Below are 15646 nucleotides of genomic sequence, written 5' to 3'. Positions count from 1 at the left end.
GGTCGTTCGGATCCTCCAGTTTGTTTTGGCCACGTGGTGTTTGTGGAGTTGTGAGGTGTTTGTGTGGTTTGTGTCCCCGTCGAGGAGCGAGAAGCAGAAGTCGAGCGGAACACTTTGAGTGAAGATGGGAAATTGCTGTCGTTTCGTTCCGCTCACATCCTCTGCTCCAGACAGCCTGTCAGTGTGTGCGGCGCTTGGCGATACGCAGAACTCAATGCTCTTGCCCGTTTTTAAACTAGTTTTGTTTGTGGGGGAAAAATGTCAAAAGTCCTGATCAATGCCGCTCTCGCATTTTTCTCAACTTCACCTCTTCTTGGGTTGCATTATCTTCCTCTCAGAGCCATAAACCTACTGTTGTGTTTCAAGCAAATAGACATTAGTGTCAAAGCAGTCTGCAAGTGGATATATTGGACAAATCAAAGATAGCAGGAATTACAGTGTAATGGAGCCTCAGGTGCCGGAGCGCAGCTCTAATGTGGAGCATTAGGCCGAGGTGGAGATATCAGCCGGAGCCTGGGGAAATAAGTGCAATCTCACACAGGTCAAAGAGCCACAGGAGCACCACATCAGCTGTCCATCAGCTCTGCACGGCGAGTTTAACCCTCCACACGTGTCTGCGCTGGGATCTCTGGGAGGAGAAGAGCTCCAGCCTGCTATTAGCCATCGCCTCGAAACACATCAGATCAAAGCAGCAATCAGCCAACCCTCCAGCGCTGGAGAGCCCGACGGGGACCCGCATCAATGCCACTGATTGAACATGCCATCACTTCCAAGAGGAAAATCTCTGGCTCTTGCTCCACATCTCGCTCTTCTCTCCGAGGGAGGCCGATCTCTGTTTAAGTGTTGATCCTCCTCACAGTGCTCCAGAAATACACATCGAGCTGTGAGCTTCAGCCGCTAACACTTATAACACGTCAGTGAAACTGCTACTGTCATTTCTCGAATACAGAAAAGTCGTATTGTTTGTATCACCCGAAACCTGCTGCGACTTATATAATGCAGTTATATACTTTGTGATCACAGAGGCTATATACATTTCAGACTATATTTAAGCAGACTTTTTAACTCTTTCTTTTGATATATTGCATGTTCAGATATTCCAAACATTCATAAATAAAATATAAAACAAAATATTCTGTGGGCCATGAAACACTGGACAAAATGATCAAAAATGCTGGCGATGGTTGGCAACTTTTCTTCAAAAACGCTGGCAGGGAAAGAGTTAATGACTTTTTACAGTGTTTTTTTTATTTCTTTAGGCTTTATAAATGGCATCCATTAATTGGCCTTATTTATATGTTATAGCGTAATACTAAATAAAAATGTGGTAAAATATTTCATTTATTTTTATAAAGTATTACTGACAAAACTACATGTTGTCATATGAGCAGCCAGTCAGATGCCTCTGTGTACAGTAGGTTATGAACTCATCAGTAGTGGAGCTGTAGCGGAGCCGTCGAGGGTCTGGGGTTAGGGTTAGGGTTAGCTGAGGCTAGTGCTGCAGAGATCAGATGACATCATCTAGACTTCAGTAAAGGGAACAGAGAAGTGCTCTGCATATTATTAAAACAAGAACACGATGGGAAGAGCCGTGAGCCGGTCCTCTCCCACTGGAGCTCAGAGCGACTGATGGAGATCAGGCCTGGAGCTCAACTCAACACACTGGTTTAGAAACTGCACTGGGAAACATCTCTGCAACTTTTTGTTGTTTTTGTTTTGAAATGTTTGGCATGAAGTCACACTGGAAATCTCTTGATATTTACTGAGGATGTATTCAGCCAGCCAAGCTAGTTCGTCTCTCGTGTGTGCGGTTTATAGCACAAAACATCAAGCAAAGTGTGTGTGTGTGTGTGTGTGATTGTCTCTGCTGTTGTTGTTCTCAGGTGGTTCAGCTGGAGGAGCTGCTGGCCGTTCGTCACTCCGTGTTCGTGGTGGGAAACGCCGGCACCGGAAAATCCCAGGTCCTCAAATCTCTCCACAAGACGTACCAGAACATGAAGCGCAGGGCCGTCTGGGCCGACCTCAACCCTAAAGCAGTGACCAATGACGAGCTGTTCGGCATCATCAACCCGGCCACGCGCGAGTGGAAGGACGGTGAGGGCCGCTGTGTGTCCCAGCGCTTCATCACGGGTGACTGTGAGACTCAACACGTGTGCTCTTCCCCGCAGGGCTGTTCTCTAATATCATGCGTGAGCTGGCCAACATCAGTCACGCCGGACCCAAGTGGATCGTCCTGGATGGGGATATCGACCCGATGTGGATCGAGTCGCTGAACACAGTAATGGATGATAACAAGGTAAAGCCGAGACGGCCAGAACTCCAGCTCAATATCAGCTGTGCACACAGCATTCACAGATCTGGATTACAATGACCCTGACCTTCAGATGACCTTTCATGTGGTGCTGTAGGTGCTGACGCTGGCCAGTAATGAGCGGATCCCCCTGAACCCCACCATGAGGCTTGTGTTCGAGATCAGTCATCTACGCACGGCCACACCAGCCACAGTCTCCAGAGCCGGTCAGAGGAACTGCCTCATCATCATCATCATCATCATCACACACAGCTCAAACTAAATATACATATATATATATGAGTTGAAAATATAAAATTAATGAAAATTAGGAATGTTGCCTTGGCAACAAAAACTGAAAAGGTTTAGTTGAAGCACTAACATCATTAACTGGAATTAAGTCCAAATGAACTAAAACTGAAATTAAATAAATTAAACATAAAGCACGTAACGAACGGACTCAAAATTAACACGAAAATAAAAATATAAAAATAAAAGTTACAATATTAAATATTAATTATAAAACTTGAATAACACTGTTTCATTGTTACTTTTTATTTTATTTATACCCAAAGGAGATTATATATGTATGAGTGTGTGTCCTAACAGCTCATTCCTCTAAACTGGGGCAGTAATTGTGTACCAAATATAGGAAATGTTAACCCATGTGTCAGTGGACAATAATCTATAGTTTAAGGGATAAATATTAAGATTTTGAGTGGAGTTTGGGGACTTGTGTTGTTGATCATGCTAACAGAAGGATAATGCAGAGGTGTTGATGAATATTGTTGTTTAAGCGATGTAGAGGAAGTGTACAGTGGCTCATGAGGTCATAACACTCTCACTTTTACAGTAACAATCTTTGTGTTGTTGTTTTCTGACAAACGTGTCACTGCTGTGTGATCAGTTAGTGTTGCATCCGTCATGTGGAACATTAGAATCACTGATGATCTGATTCTTGCACAAAGTAATATAAGAATATTTATCTCTGTGTGTTTTGTCTGTGTTCTGACTGAGATGTGTGTGTGACGCTCCTCCACACAGGTATCCTGTACATCAACCCTGCTGATCTGGGCTGGAACCCGCCGGTGTCGAGCTGGATCGACTGCAGAGAAGTGCAGTCTGAGAAGGCCAACCTCACCATCCTGTTCGACAAGTACCTCCCATCATGCCTGGATACGCTCCGGTCCAGGTGCGTCCCTGGGTCCGTCAGGGCCATTACTGATCTAGCAGCATTAATATTCATGAGCTGAACCTCTTATGGGCTCCAGGTACCTTTACCTGAGCTATTATACTGACTATTAGAGTTTTTATTACAGTTAGCAATAGTTTTGAAGTCTTAGTAACTTTGTTGTGGGTTTTTCTCATTTGCATTAATTGTTGTTGTTTTGTCTATACAGTGTTTTTATTATTATTTTAGTGCATCAAGTGAAACTAAATGAAAATGAGAAATGTTGCCTTGGCAACTAGCTTTAGTTTAAGGTTTTTATTTTATTCCAGTAGTTTATTCTGCAGACTGAGCTGCTGTGCGTCCTGTTCCCAGGTTTAAGAAGATCATCCCCATCCCTGAGCAGAGTTTGGTGCAGATGCTGTGCTTCCTCCTGGAGTGTCTCCTCGTCCCAGAACACACTCCTCCTGACAGCCATAAGGACCTGTACGAGCTCTACTTCGTGTTCGCTGCCGTCTGGGCCTTCGGAGGAACCATGTTCCAGGATCAGGTGTGTGTGTGTGTGTGTGTGTGTGTTCTGCACTGGTGTGTGTGTGTGTGTGTGTGTGTGTTCTGCACTGGTGTGTGTGTGTGTGTTCTGCACTTGTGTGTGTGTGTGTGTGTGTGTGTGTGTGTGTGTGTGTGTGTGTGTGTGTGTGTGTGTGTGTGTGTGTGTGTGTGTGTGTGTGTGTGTGTGTGTGTGTGTTTCGGAGGAACCATGTTCCAGGATCAGGTGTGTGTGTGTGTGTGTGTGTGTGTGTGTGTGTGTGTGTGTGTGTGTGCGTGTTTCGGAGGAACCATGTTCCAGGATCAGGTGTGTGTGTGTGTGTGTGTGTGTGTGTGTGTGTGTGTGTGTGTGTGTGTGTGTTTCGGAGGAACCATGTTCCAGGATCAGGTTTGTGTGTGTGTGTGTGTGTGTGTGTGTGTGTGTGTGTGTGTGTTTCGGAGGAACCATGTTCCAGGATCAGGTGCGTCTCCTCTGGCTTTACTCCTCATGAACACTGCATGCTATAACACTCTGTGTGTGTGTGTGTGTGTGTGTGTGTGTGTGTGTGTGTGTGTGTGTGTGTGTGTGTGTGTGTGTGTGTGTGTGTGTGTGTGTGTGTGTGTGTTTCACTGCAGCTCGTGGATTACAGGCTGGAGTTCAGCAAGTGGTGGGTGACGGAGTTCAAAAGCGTGAAGTTTCCGGCTCAAGGCACCGTGTTCGATTACTACATTGATCCTGAGAGCAAAAAATTTGAGCCATGGTCAAAGATGGTCCCGCAGTTTGTGATGGACCCTGAGATTCCTCTGCAAGTCAGTCCATGCTCTACTCTGTGTATAGTCTCATGAAGTGCTGATTACACTCTGACGAGAGTCACTGACACACTGTTGTTGTGGTTTTTGTGAATGTTTTGAATTAGATTTGATTTGGATTTTGAACTATAGTTAAAGTCTTAGTAATTTTGTTGTTAAAGTTTGACATTTATTTACTTTTCTGCTGAGCAATACTATGAGTGAGTAGATCAAAGTTTAAGACTACACACACAACTCTTGCTCAGGAGTGTCTTTTTAAAACATGGCTATATACAGTAGTCAACATCTGAAGTGGATCAAAACCTTTCAACTAAGTTATACATGAACAATATCCGTGGTTGTCTTAGGAAAACTTTGATGAACTTTTTTGCGTCAGAGGTCAATACACACAGGTTATAACGCATTTTAGGTTTCTTTTCATCATAGAAGCACTTTGAGAAAACCAACGTAAAAAACAGGAAAGAGAAACACATTTGCAGATGACTGTGCTCTATAGCTCTATAGCTAACTGTAGATCCTCAGGGAGGATCGTAGGCTCTCCGCTCACTGTGTGTGTGTGTGTGTGTGTGTGTGTGTGTGTGTGTGTGTGTGTGTGTGTGTGTGTGTGTGTGTCCCTCAGGCCTGCCTCGTCCACACCAGCGAGACCATCCGCGTGCGCTACTTCATGGACCGACTGCTGGAGAGGCGGCGGCCCATCATGCTCGTGGGCAACGCTGGCACCGGGAAGTCGGTTCTGGTGGGAGACAAGCTGGGCTCCCTGGACCCGGAGAAATACGCTATCAAAAACGTCCCGTTCAACTACTACACCACCTCAGCCATGTTACAGGGTACGTGTGTGTGAGTGTGAATGTGAGTGTGTGTGAGTGTGTGTGTGTGTGTGAGTGTGAATGTGAGTGTGAGTGTGTGTGAGTGTGTGTGTGTGTGTGTGTGTGTGTGTGTGTGTGTGTGTGTGTGTGTGTGTGTGTGTGTGTGTGTGTGTGTGTGTGTGTGTGTGTGTGTGTGTGTGTGTGTGAGTGTGTGTGTGAGTGTGTGTGTGTGTGTGTGTGTGTGTGTGTGTGTGTGTGTGTGTGTGAGTGTGTGTGTGAGTGTGTGTGTGAGTGTGTGTGTGTGTGTGTGTGTGTGTGTGTGTGAGAGAGAGTGTGTGTGTGTGTGTGTGTGTGTGTGAGTGTGTGTGTGAGTGTGTGTGTGAGTGTGTGTGTGAGTGTGTGTGTGTGTGTGTGTGTGTGTGTGTGTGTGTGTGTGAGTGTGTGTGTGTGTGTGTGTGTGTGTGTGTGTGTGTGTGTGTGTGTGTGTGTGTGTGTGAGAGAGAGTGTGTGTGTGTGTGTGTGTGTGTGAGAGAGTGTGTGTGTGTGTGTGTGTGTGTGTGTGTGTGTGTGTGTGTGTGTGTGTGTGTGTGTGTGTGTGTGTGTGTGTGTGTGTGTGTGTGTGTGTGTGTGTGTGTGTGTGTGTGTGTGTGTGTGTGTGTGTGTGTGTGTGTGAGAGTGTGAGTGAGTGTGTGTGTGTGTGTGTGTGTGTGTGTGTTCTGACCTGAGAGCAGAAGTGCACCTTCACTGGCTTGTGGACAGTGACAGATTTGGGTGGTGTAAAGCGAGCACCCATGGCTCTGCTCCGGGCGTCAGCTGTTCTGTGTCCCTGCCTTTGCAATCTGTTGGTCTGAGATTTATCACTCCGCATCATGTGATGTTCGAACGCTTGCTCCTGTCAAACCAGACCAAACCACATTCAGAATCAGACACTTATTTTCTGAATAACTTTGATTTGGTATGAGGCACAATCAGTGAATGGGGTTCAGTGTACTGTTAAAAAAATGATTACAATTATTAATATTCAGGTGCTTCATCTAAAAATGAAATATGATGGGGTTTTTTCTATTCATTTTATATTATATGATGCTTCTTGGGTGCCACAATTAAGAAATGCAATGTTTTTAATATTAGTCAAATTAATATATTTATCAATTCGCAACATCAAAATTAATTCAAAGAACTTTTGCACACTGAACTAAACATCATTTCAACAGATTATGAAAACAATGGCAGGTCAAAAGCACCGTTTTAAAGGCTTGATGGACATTAGATGGATTTTAAACTGTGTTCATTTTATGTTAGATAATAGTTTATATCTAATAAACACCAGAGAGAAACCCTTGTCATGCTCTGTAGTTTCCTGGTGAAGTGCCTGTGCTTCTCTGCAGTGTTTGCTAGTGATGCTCACAGAGTCTGTTCCCCACAGCTGTTCTAGAGAAGCCCTTAGAGAAGAAGGCGGGCAGGAACTACGGGCCGCCCGGCAGCAAGAGGCTTGTCTACTTCATCGATGACATGAACATGCCGGAGGTGGACGCGTACGGCACGGTCCAGCCGCACACCATGATCCGCCAGCACATGGACTACAACCACTGGTACTGACCGTCACATGACCATCTTCATCTGTCTTTAGTGTGTACTGTTGTAATGTATCAGAGTCAGTGTTTCTGAACTCCTGAAACGCCTCCATTGTATCTTGAGTTTCTTCCGGGAACGAACACGTCACAATATTCATACGCAGAATAAAGGGGCGGGGCCTGGTTGAGTTAGTTAGTAGTGTGTTAAACTGGTGGTTATGGTAAGGGGCGGGGCATTTCCCAAACACACTCGACCAATCACAGCACACTGCTCCAGCCAACCAATCAGAGCACAGTGTGCTTTTCAGGAGGAGGGGCTTCATAGAGACAGGAAGTAAACAGAGCGTTACTGACAGACTGGGAAGAGAGGAGCCGCAACAATGGAGAATATGAGGAGAATAATCAACATTCAAGCAGGAAAACCTGTTCTAGTAGAGTAGAAAACAACAGCAAGGCTTTGAGAAAGGGCGTAATACTTCCTCTTTAAAGTGTAGTTTCTGTTCTGATTCCATGATATGCTTAAGCTGACCCTCATGGACATTTATCACAGTAGACATGCTCATTATGATGCTACCTTTGCTCAGATGCACAATTTATGGATATTGGATTTTGTTACACAAGTGTTTTAAGTTGTTAAGATGGTCCAGTGCTCAAGGCCTGAAGAGGCTCTGTCTCTTTTGTCAGGATGTCAGTGTTTTGTCCCTGAAAGAGAGCGTGTCTCCTGTTGGTTTCTCAGTGTCTCTGCAGTGTCTGTTAGATCGGGGTGAGCAGGAGAACAGCTGAAGGCGCTGTATTTCTCTGAGCCGCAGTGGCTTTAGTGCAGGACGAGGTGTGCATACAGAGTGTGTGTGTGTGTGTCTGACGGAACGCTGTGTCCTCAGGTACGACAGGAGCAAGCTGCAGCTGAAGGAGATCCACAATGTGCAGTACGTGTCCTGCATGAACCCCACCGCCGGCAGCTTCACCATCAACCCTCGCCTGCAGGTGCTCACTATCAGTGTCAGCTCAACACACAGAGCACTTTTACTGTCACTACATACACACAGTCATACATCCATACAGTCATACATACATACATACAGTCATACATCCATACAGTCATACATCCATACAGTCATACATCCATACAGTCATACATCCATACAGTCATACATCCATACAGTCATACATACATACAGTCATACATCCATACAGTCATACATCCATACAGTCATACATCCATACAGTCATACATCCATACAGTCATACATCCATACAGTCATACATCCACACAGTCATACATCCACACAGTCATACATACATACAGTCATACATCCATACAGTCATACATCCATACAGTAATACATCCATACAGTCATACATCCATACAGTCATACATCCATACAGTCATACATACATACAGTCATACATACATACAGTCATACATACATACAGTCATACATCCATACAGTCATACATCCATACAGTCATACATCCATACAGTCATACATCCATACAGTCATACATCCATACAGTCATACATCCATACAGTCATACATCCATAAAGTCATACATCCATACAGTAATACATCCATACAGTCATACATCCATACAGTCATACATCCATACAGTCATACATACATACAGTCATACATCCATACAGTCATACATACATACAGTCATACATACATACAGTCATACATCCATACAGTCATACATCCATACAGTCATACATCCATACAGTCATACATCCATACAGTCACACATCCACACAGTCATACATCCATACAGTCATACATGCACACAGTCATACATCCATACAGTCAAACATACATACAGTCATACATCCATACTGTCATACATCCATACAGTCATACATCCATACAGTCATACATCCATACAGTCATACATCCATACAGTCATACATCCACACAGTCATACATCCATACAGTCATACATACATACAGTCAAACATACATACAGTCATACATCCATACAGTCATACATACATACAGTCATACATACATACAGTCATACATACATACAGTCATACATCCACACAGTCATACATCCATACAGTCATACATACATACAGTCAAACATACATACAGTCATACATCCATACAGTCATACATACATACAGTCAAACATACATACAGTCATACATCCACACAGTCATACATCCATACAGTCATACATACATACAGTCATACATCCATACAGTCATACATCCATACAGTAATACATCCATACAGTCATACATCCATACAGTCATACATCCATACAGTCATACATCCATACAGTCATACATACATACAGTCATACATACATACAGTCATACATCCATACAGTCATACATCCATACAGTCATACATCCATACAGTCATACATCCATACAGTCATACATCCACACAGTCATACATCCACACAGTCATACATCCATACAGTCATACATACATACAGTCATACATACATACAGTCATACATCCATACAGTCATACATACATACAGTCATACATACATACAGTCATACATCCATACAGTCATACATCCATACAGTCATACATCCATACAGTCATACATCCACACAGTCATACATCCACACAGTCATACATCCATACAGTCATACATCCATACAGTCATACATACATACAGTCAAACATACATACAGTCATACATCCATACAGTCATACATCCATACAGTCATACATCCACACAGTCATACATCCACACAGTCATACATCCATACAGTCATACATACATACAGTCATACATCCATACAGTCATACATCCATACAGTAATACATCCATACAGTCATACATCCATACAGTAATACATCCATACAGTCATACATCCATACAGTCATACATACATACAGTCATACATACATACAGTCATACATCCATACAGTCATACATACATACAGTCATACATACATACAGTCATACATCCATACAGTCATACATCCATACAGTCATACATCCATACAGTCATACATCCACACAGTCATACATCCATACAGTCAAACATACATACAGTCATACATCCACACAGTCATACATCCATACAGTCATACATCCATACAGTCATACATACATACAGTCATACATACATACAGTCATACATCCATACAGTCATACATCCATACAGTAATACATCCATACAGTCATACATGCACACAGTCATACATCCATACAGTCAAACATACATACAGTCATACATCCATACTGTCATACATCCATACAGTCATACATCCATACAGTCATACATCCATACAGTCATACATCCACACAGTCATACATCCATACAGTCATACATACATACAGTCAAACATACATACAGTCATACATCCACACAGTCATACATCCATACAGTCATACATACATACAGTCAAACATACATACAGTCATACATCCACACAGTCATACATCCATACAGTCATACATCCATACAGTCAAACATGCACACAGTCATACATCCACACAGTCATACATCCATACAGTCAAACATACATACAGTCATACATCCATACTGTCATACATCCATACAGTCATACATCCATACAGTCAAACATGCACACAGTCATACATCCATACAGTCATACATCCATACAGTCATACATCCATACAGTCATACATCCATACTGTCATACATGCACACAGTCATACATCCATACAGTCAAACATACATACAGTCATACATCCACACAGTCATACATCCATACAGTCATACATACATACAGTCATACATCCATACAGTCAAACATGCACACAGTCATACATCCATACAGTCATACATCCATACAGTCATACATCCATACTGTCATACATGCACACAGTCATACATCCATACAGTCAAACATACATACAGTCATACATCCACACAGTCATACATCCATACAGTCATACATACATACAGTCATACATCCATACAGTCAAACATACATACAGTCATACATCCATACAGTCAAACATACATACAGTCATACATCCATACTGTCATACATGCACACAGTCATACATACATACAGTCATACATACATACAGTCATACATCCATACAGTCATACATACATACAGTCATACATCCATACAGTCAAACATACATACAGTCATACATCCATACTGTCATACATGCACACAGTCATACATCCATACAGTCATACATCCATACAGTCATACATGCACACAGTCATACATACATACAGTCATACATCCATACAGTCATACATCCATACAGTCATACATCCATACAGTCATGCATACATACAGTCATACATACATACAGTCATACATCCATACAGTCATGCATACATACAGTCATGCATACATACAGTCATACATCCATACAGTCATGCATACATACAGTCATACATACATACAGTCATACATCCATACAGTCATACATCCATACAGTCATACATCCATACAGTCATGCATACATACAGTCATACATCCATAGTCATGCATACATACAGTCATACATGCACGCAGTCATACATACATACAGTCATACATCCATACAGTCATACATCCATACAGTCATGCATACATACAGTCATACATCCATAGTCATGCATACATAGAGTCATGCGTACATACAGTCATACATCCATAGTCATGCATACATAGAGTCATGCATATATACAGTCATACATCCATACAGTCATACATCCATACAGTCATGCATACATACATACAGTCATGCATACATACAGTCATACATCCATAGTCATGCATACATAGAGTCATGCATATATACAGTCATACATCCATACAGTCATGCATACATACAGTCATACATCCATAGTCATGCATACATAGAGTCATGCATATATACAGTCATACATCCATACATACAGTCATGCATACATACAGTCATACATCCATAGTCATGCATACATAGAGTCATGCATATATACAGTCATACATCCATACATACAGTCATGCATACATACAGTCATACATCCATAGTCATGCATACATAGAGTCATGCATACATACAGTCATACATCCATAGTCATGCATACATAGAGTCATGCATATATACAGTCATACATCCATACATACAGTCATGCATACATACAGTCATACATCCATAGTCATGCATACATACAGTCATACATGCACGCAGTCATACATACATACAGTCATACATCCATACAGTCATACATCCATACAGTCATACATGCACACAGTCATACATACATACAGTCATACATCCATACAGTCATACATCCATACAGTCATACATCCATACAGTCATGCATACATACAGTCATGCATACATACAGTCATACATCCATAGTCATGCATACATAGAGTCATGCATACATACAGTCATACATCCATAGTCATGCATACATAGAGTCATGCATATATACAGTCATACATCCATACATACAGTCATGCATACATACAGTCATACATCCATAGTCATGCATACATAGAGTCATGCATATATACAGTCATACATCCATACATACAGTCATACATCCATACAGTCATACATCCATACAGTCATACATCCATACAGTCATACATCCATACATACAGTCATGCATACATACAGTCATACATGCACACAGTCATACATATATACAGTCATACATCCATACAGTCATACATCCATACAGTCATACATCCATACAGTCATACATGCACACAGTCATACATCCATACAGTCATACATCCATACAGTCATACATGCACACAGTCATGCATACATGCAGTCATACATCCATACAGTCATGCATACATACAGTCATACATCCATACAGTCATACATCCATACAGTCATGCATACATACAGTCATGCATACATACAGTCATGCATACATACAGTCATGCATCCATACAGTCATGCATCCATACAGTCATGCATCCATACAGTCATGCATCCATACAGTCATGCATACATACAGTCATACATCCATACAGTCATGCATACATACAGTCATACATACATACAGTCATACATCCATACAGTCATACATCCATACAGTCATGCATACATACAGTCATACATCCATACAGTCATGCATACATACAGTCATACATGCATACATACAGTCATACATACATACAGTCATACATCCATACAGTCATGCATACATACAGTCATACATGCATACATACAGTCATACATGCATACAGTCATACATACATACAGTCATACATACATACAGTCATGCATCCATACAGTCATACATACATACAGTCATACATACATACAGTCATGCATCCATACAGTCATACATACATACATACATACAGTCATGCATCCATACAGTCATGCATCCATACAGTCATGCATCCATACAGTCATGCATCCATACAGTCATGCATCCATACAGTCATACATCCATACAGTCATACATACATACAGTCATACATAAATACAGTCATACATGCATACATACAGTTATGCATACATACAGTCATACATGCATACAGTCATACATACATACAGTCATACATAAATACAGTCATACATGCATACATACAGTTATGCATACATACAGTCATACATGCATACAGTCATACATACATACATACAGTCATACATGCATACAGTCATGCATACATACAGTCATACATACATACAGTCATGCATACAGTCATACATGCATACAGTCATACATACATACATACAGTCATACATGCATACAGTCATACATGCATACAGTCATACATACAGTCATACATGCATACAGTCATACATACAGTCATACATGCATACAGTCATGCATACAGTCATACATACAGTCATACATGCATACAGTCATACATGCATACAGTCATATATGCATACATACAGTCATACATGCATACATACGGTCATACATACGTACAGTCATACATGCACACAGTCATACATACATACATACAGTCATACATGCATACAGTCATACATGCATACAGTCATACATACAGTCATACATACATACATAGAGTCATACATACATACATACAGTCATACATACATACATACAGTCATACATGCAAACAGTCATACATGCATACAGTCATACATGCATGCATACAGTCAAACATGCATACAGTCATACATGCATACAGTCATACATGCATACAGTCATACATACAGTCAAACATGCATACAGTCATACATGCATACAGTCATACATGCATACAGTCATACATGCATGCATACAGTCATACATGCATACAGTCATGCATGCATACAGTCATACATACATGCATACAGTCATACATACATACATACATACATACAGTCATACATACATGCATACAGTCATACATACATACATACAGTCAGTCATGCATGCATACAGTCATACATGCAAACAGTCATACATACATACAGTACATACAGTCATACATCCACACAGTCATACATCCATACAGTCATACATCCATACAGTCAAACATGCACACAGTCATACATCCACACAGTCATACATCCATACAGTCAAACATACATACAGTCATACATCCATACTGTCATACATCCATACAGTCATACATCCATACAGTCAAACATGCACACAGTCATACATCCATACAGTCATACATCCATACAGTCATACATCCATACTGTCATACATGCACACAGTCATACATCCACACAGTCATACATCCACACAGTCATACATCCATACAGTCATACATACATACAGTCATAAATCCATACAGTCAAACATGCACACAGTCATACATCCATACAGTCATACATCCATACAGTCATACATCCATACTGTCATACATGCACACAGTCATACATCCATACAGTCAAACATACATACAGTCATACATCCACACAGTCATACATCCATACAGTCATACATCCATACAGTCATACATCCATACAGTCAAACATACATACAGTCTACATCCATACAGTCAAACATACATACAGTCATACATCCATACTGTCATACATGCACACAGTCATACATACATACAGTCATACATACATACAGTCATACATCCATACAGTCATACATACATACAGTCATACATCCATACAGTCAAACATACATACAGTCATACATCCATACTGTCATACATGCACACAGTCATACATCCATACAGTCATACATCCATACAGTCATACATCCATACAGTCATACATGCACACAGTCATACATACATACAGTCATACATCCATACAGTCATACATCCATACAGTCATACATCCATACAGTCATGCATACATACAGTCATACATACATACAGTCATGCATACATACAGTCATGCATACATACAGTCATGCATACATACAGTCATACATCCATACAGTCATGCATACATACAGTCATACATACATACAGTCATACATCCATACAGTCATACATCCATACAGTCATACATCCATACAGTCATGCATACATACAGTCATACATCCATAGTCATGCATACATACAGTCATACATGCACGCAGTCATACATACATACAGTCATACATCCATACAGTCATACATCCATACAGTCATGCATACATACAGTCATA

The 15646-nt window shown here is 41.3% G+C and overlaps 1 protein-coding gene across 1 annotated transcript in view; it reads left to right on the top strand.

Moving 5' to 3' along the window:
- The window catches only part of dnah9 (dynein, axonemal, heavy chain 9), a 144971-nt gene that overhangs the window by 42618 nt on the left and 86707 nt on the right, over positions 1 to 15646 (top strand). Inside the window, 9 exon segments of the mRNA XM_082152581.1 lie at positions 1884 to 2094; positions 2169 to 2296; positions 2409 to 2517; positions 3335 to 3482; positions 3834 to 4008; positions 4620 to 4793; positions 5413 to 5620; positions 7026 to 7191; positions 8055 to 8157. Of these exon segments, the coding sequence (XP_082008707.1) occupies positions 1884 to 2094; positions 2169 to 2296; positions 2409 to 2517; positions 3335 to 3482; positions 3834 to 4008; positions 4620 to 4793; positions 5413 to 5620; positions 7026 to 7191; positions 8055 to 8157 (1422 nt within the window).

This window comes from Leuciscus leuciscus (assembly GCF_965113295.1).
Source record: "Leuciscus leuciscus genome assembly, chromosome: 21".
Lineage (NCBI taxonomy): Eukaryota > Metazoa > Chordata > Actinopteri > Cypriniformes > Leuciscidae > Leuciscus > Leuciscus leuciscus.
The sequence above is the reverse complement of the archived record's forward strand: the minus strand, read 5'-3'. Positions and strand labels throughout refer to the sequence as shown.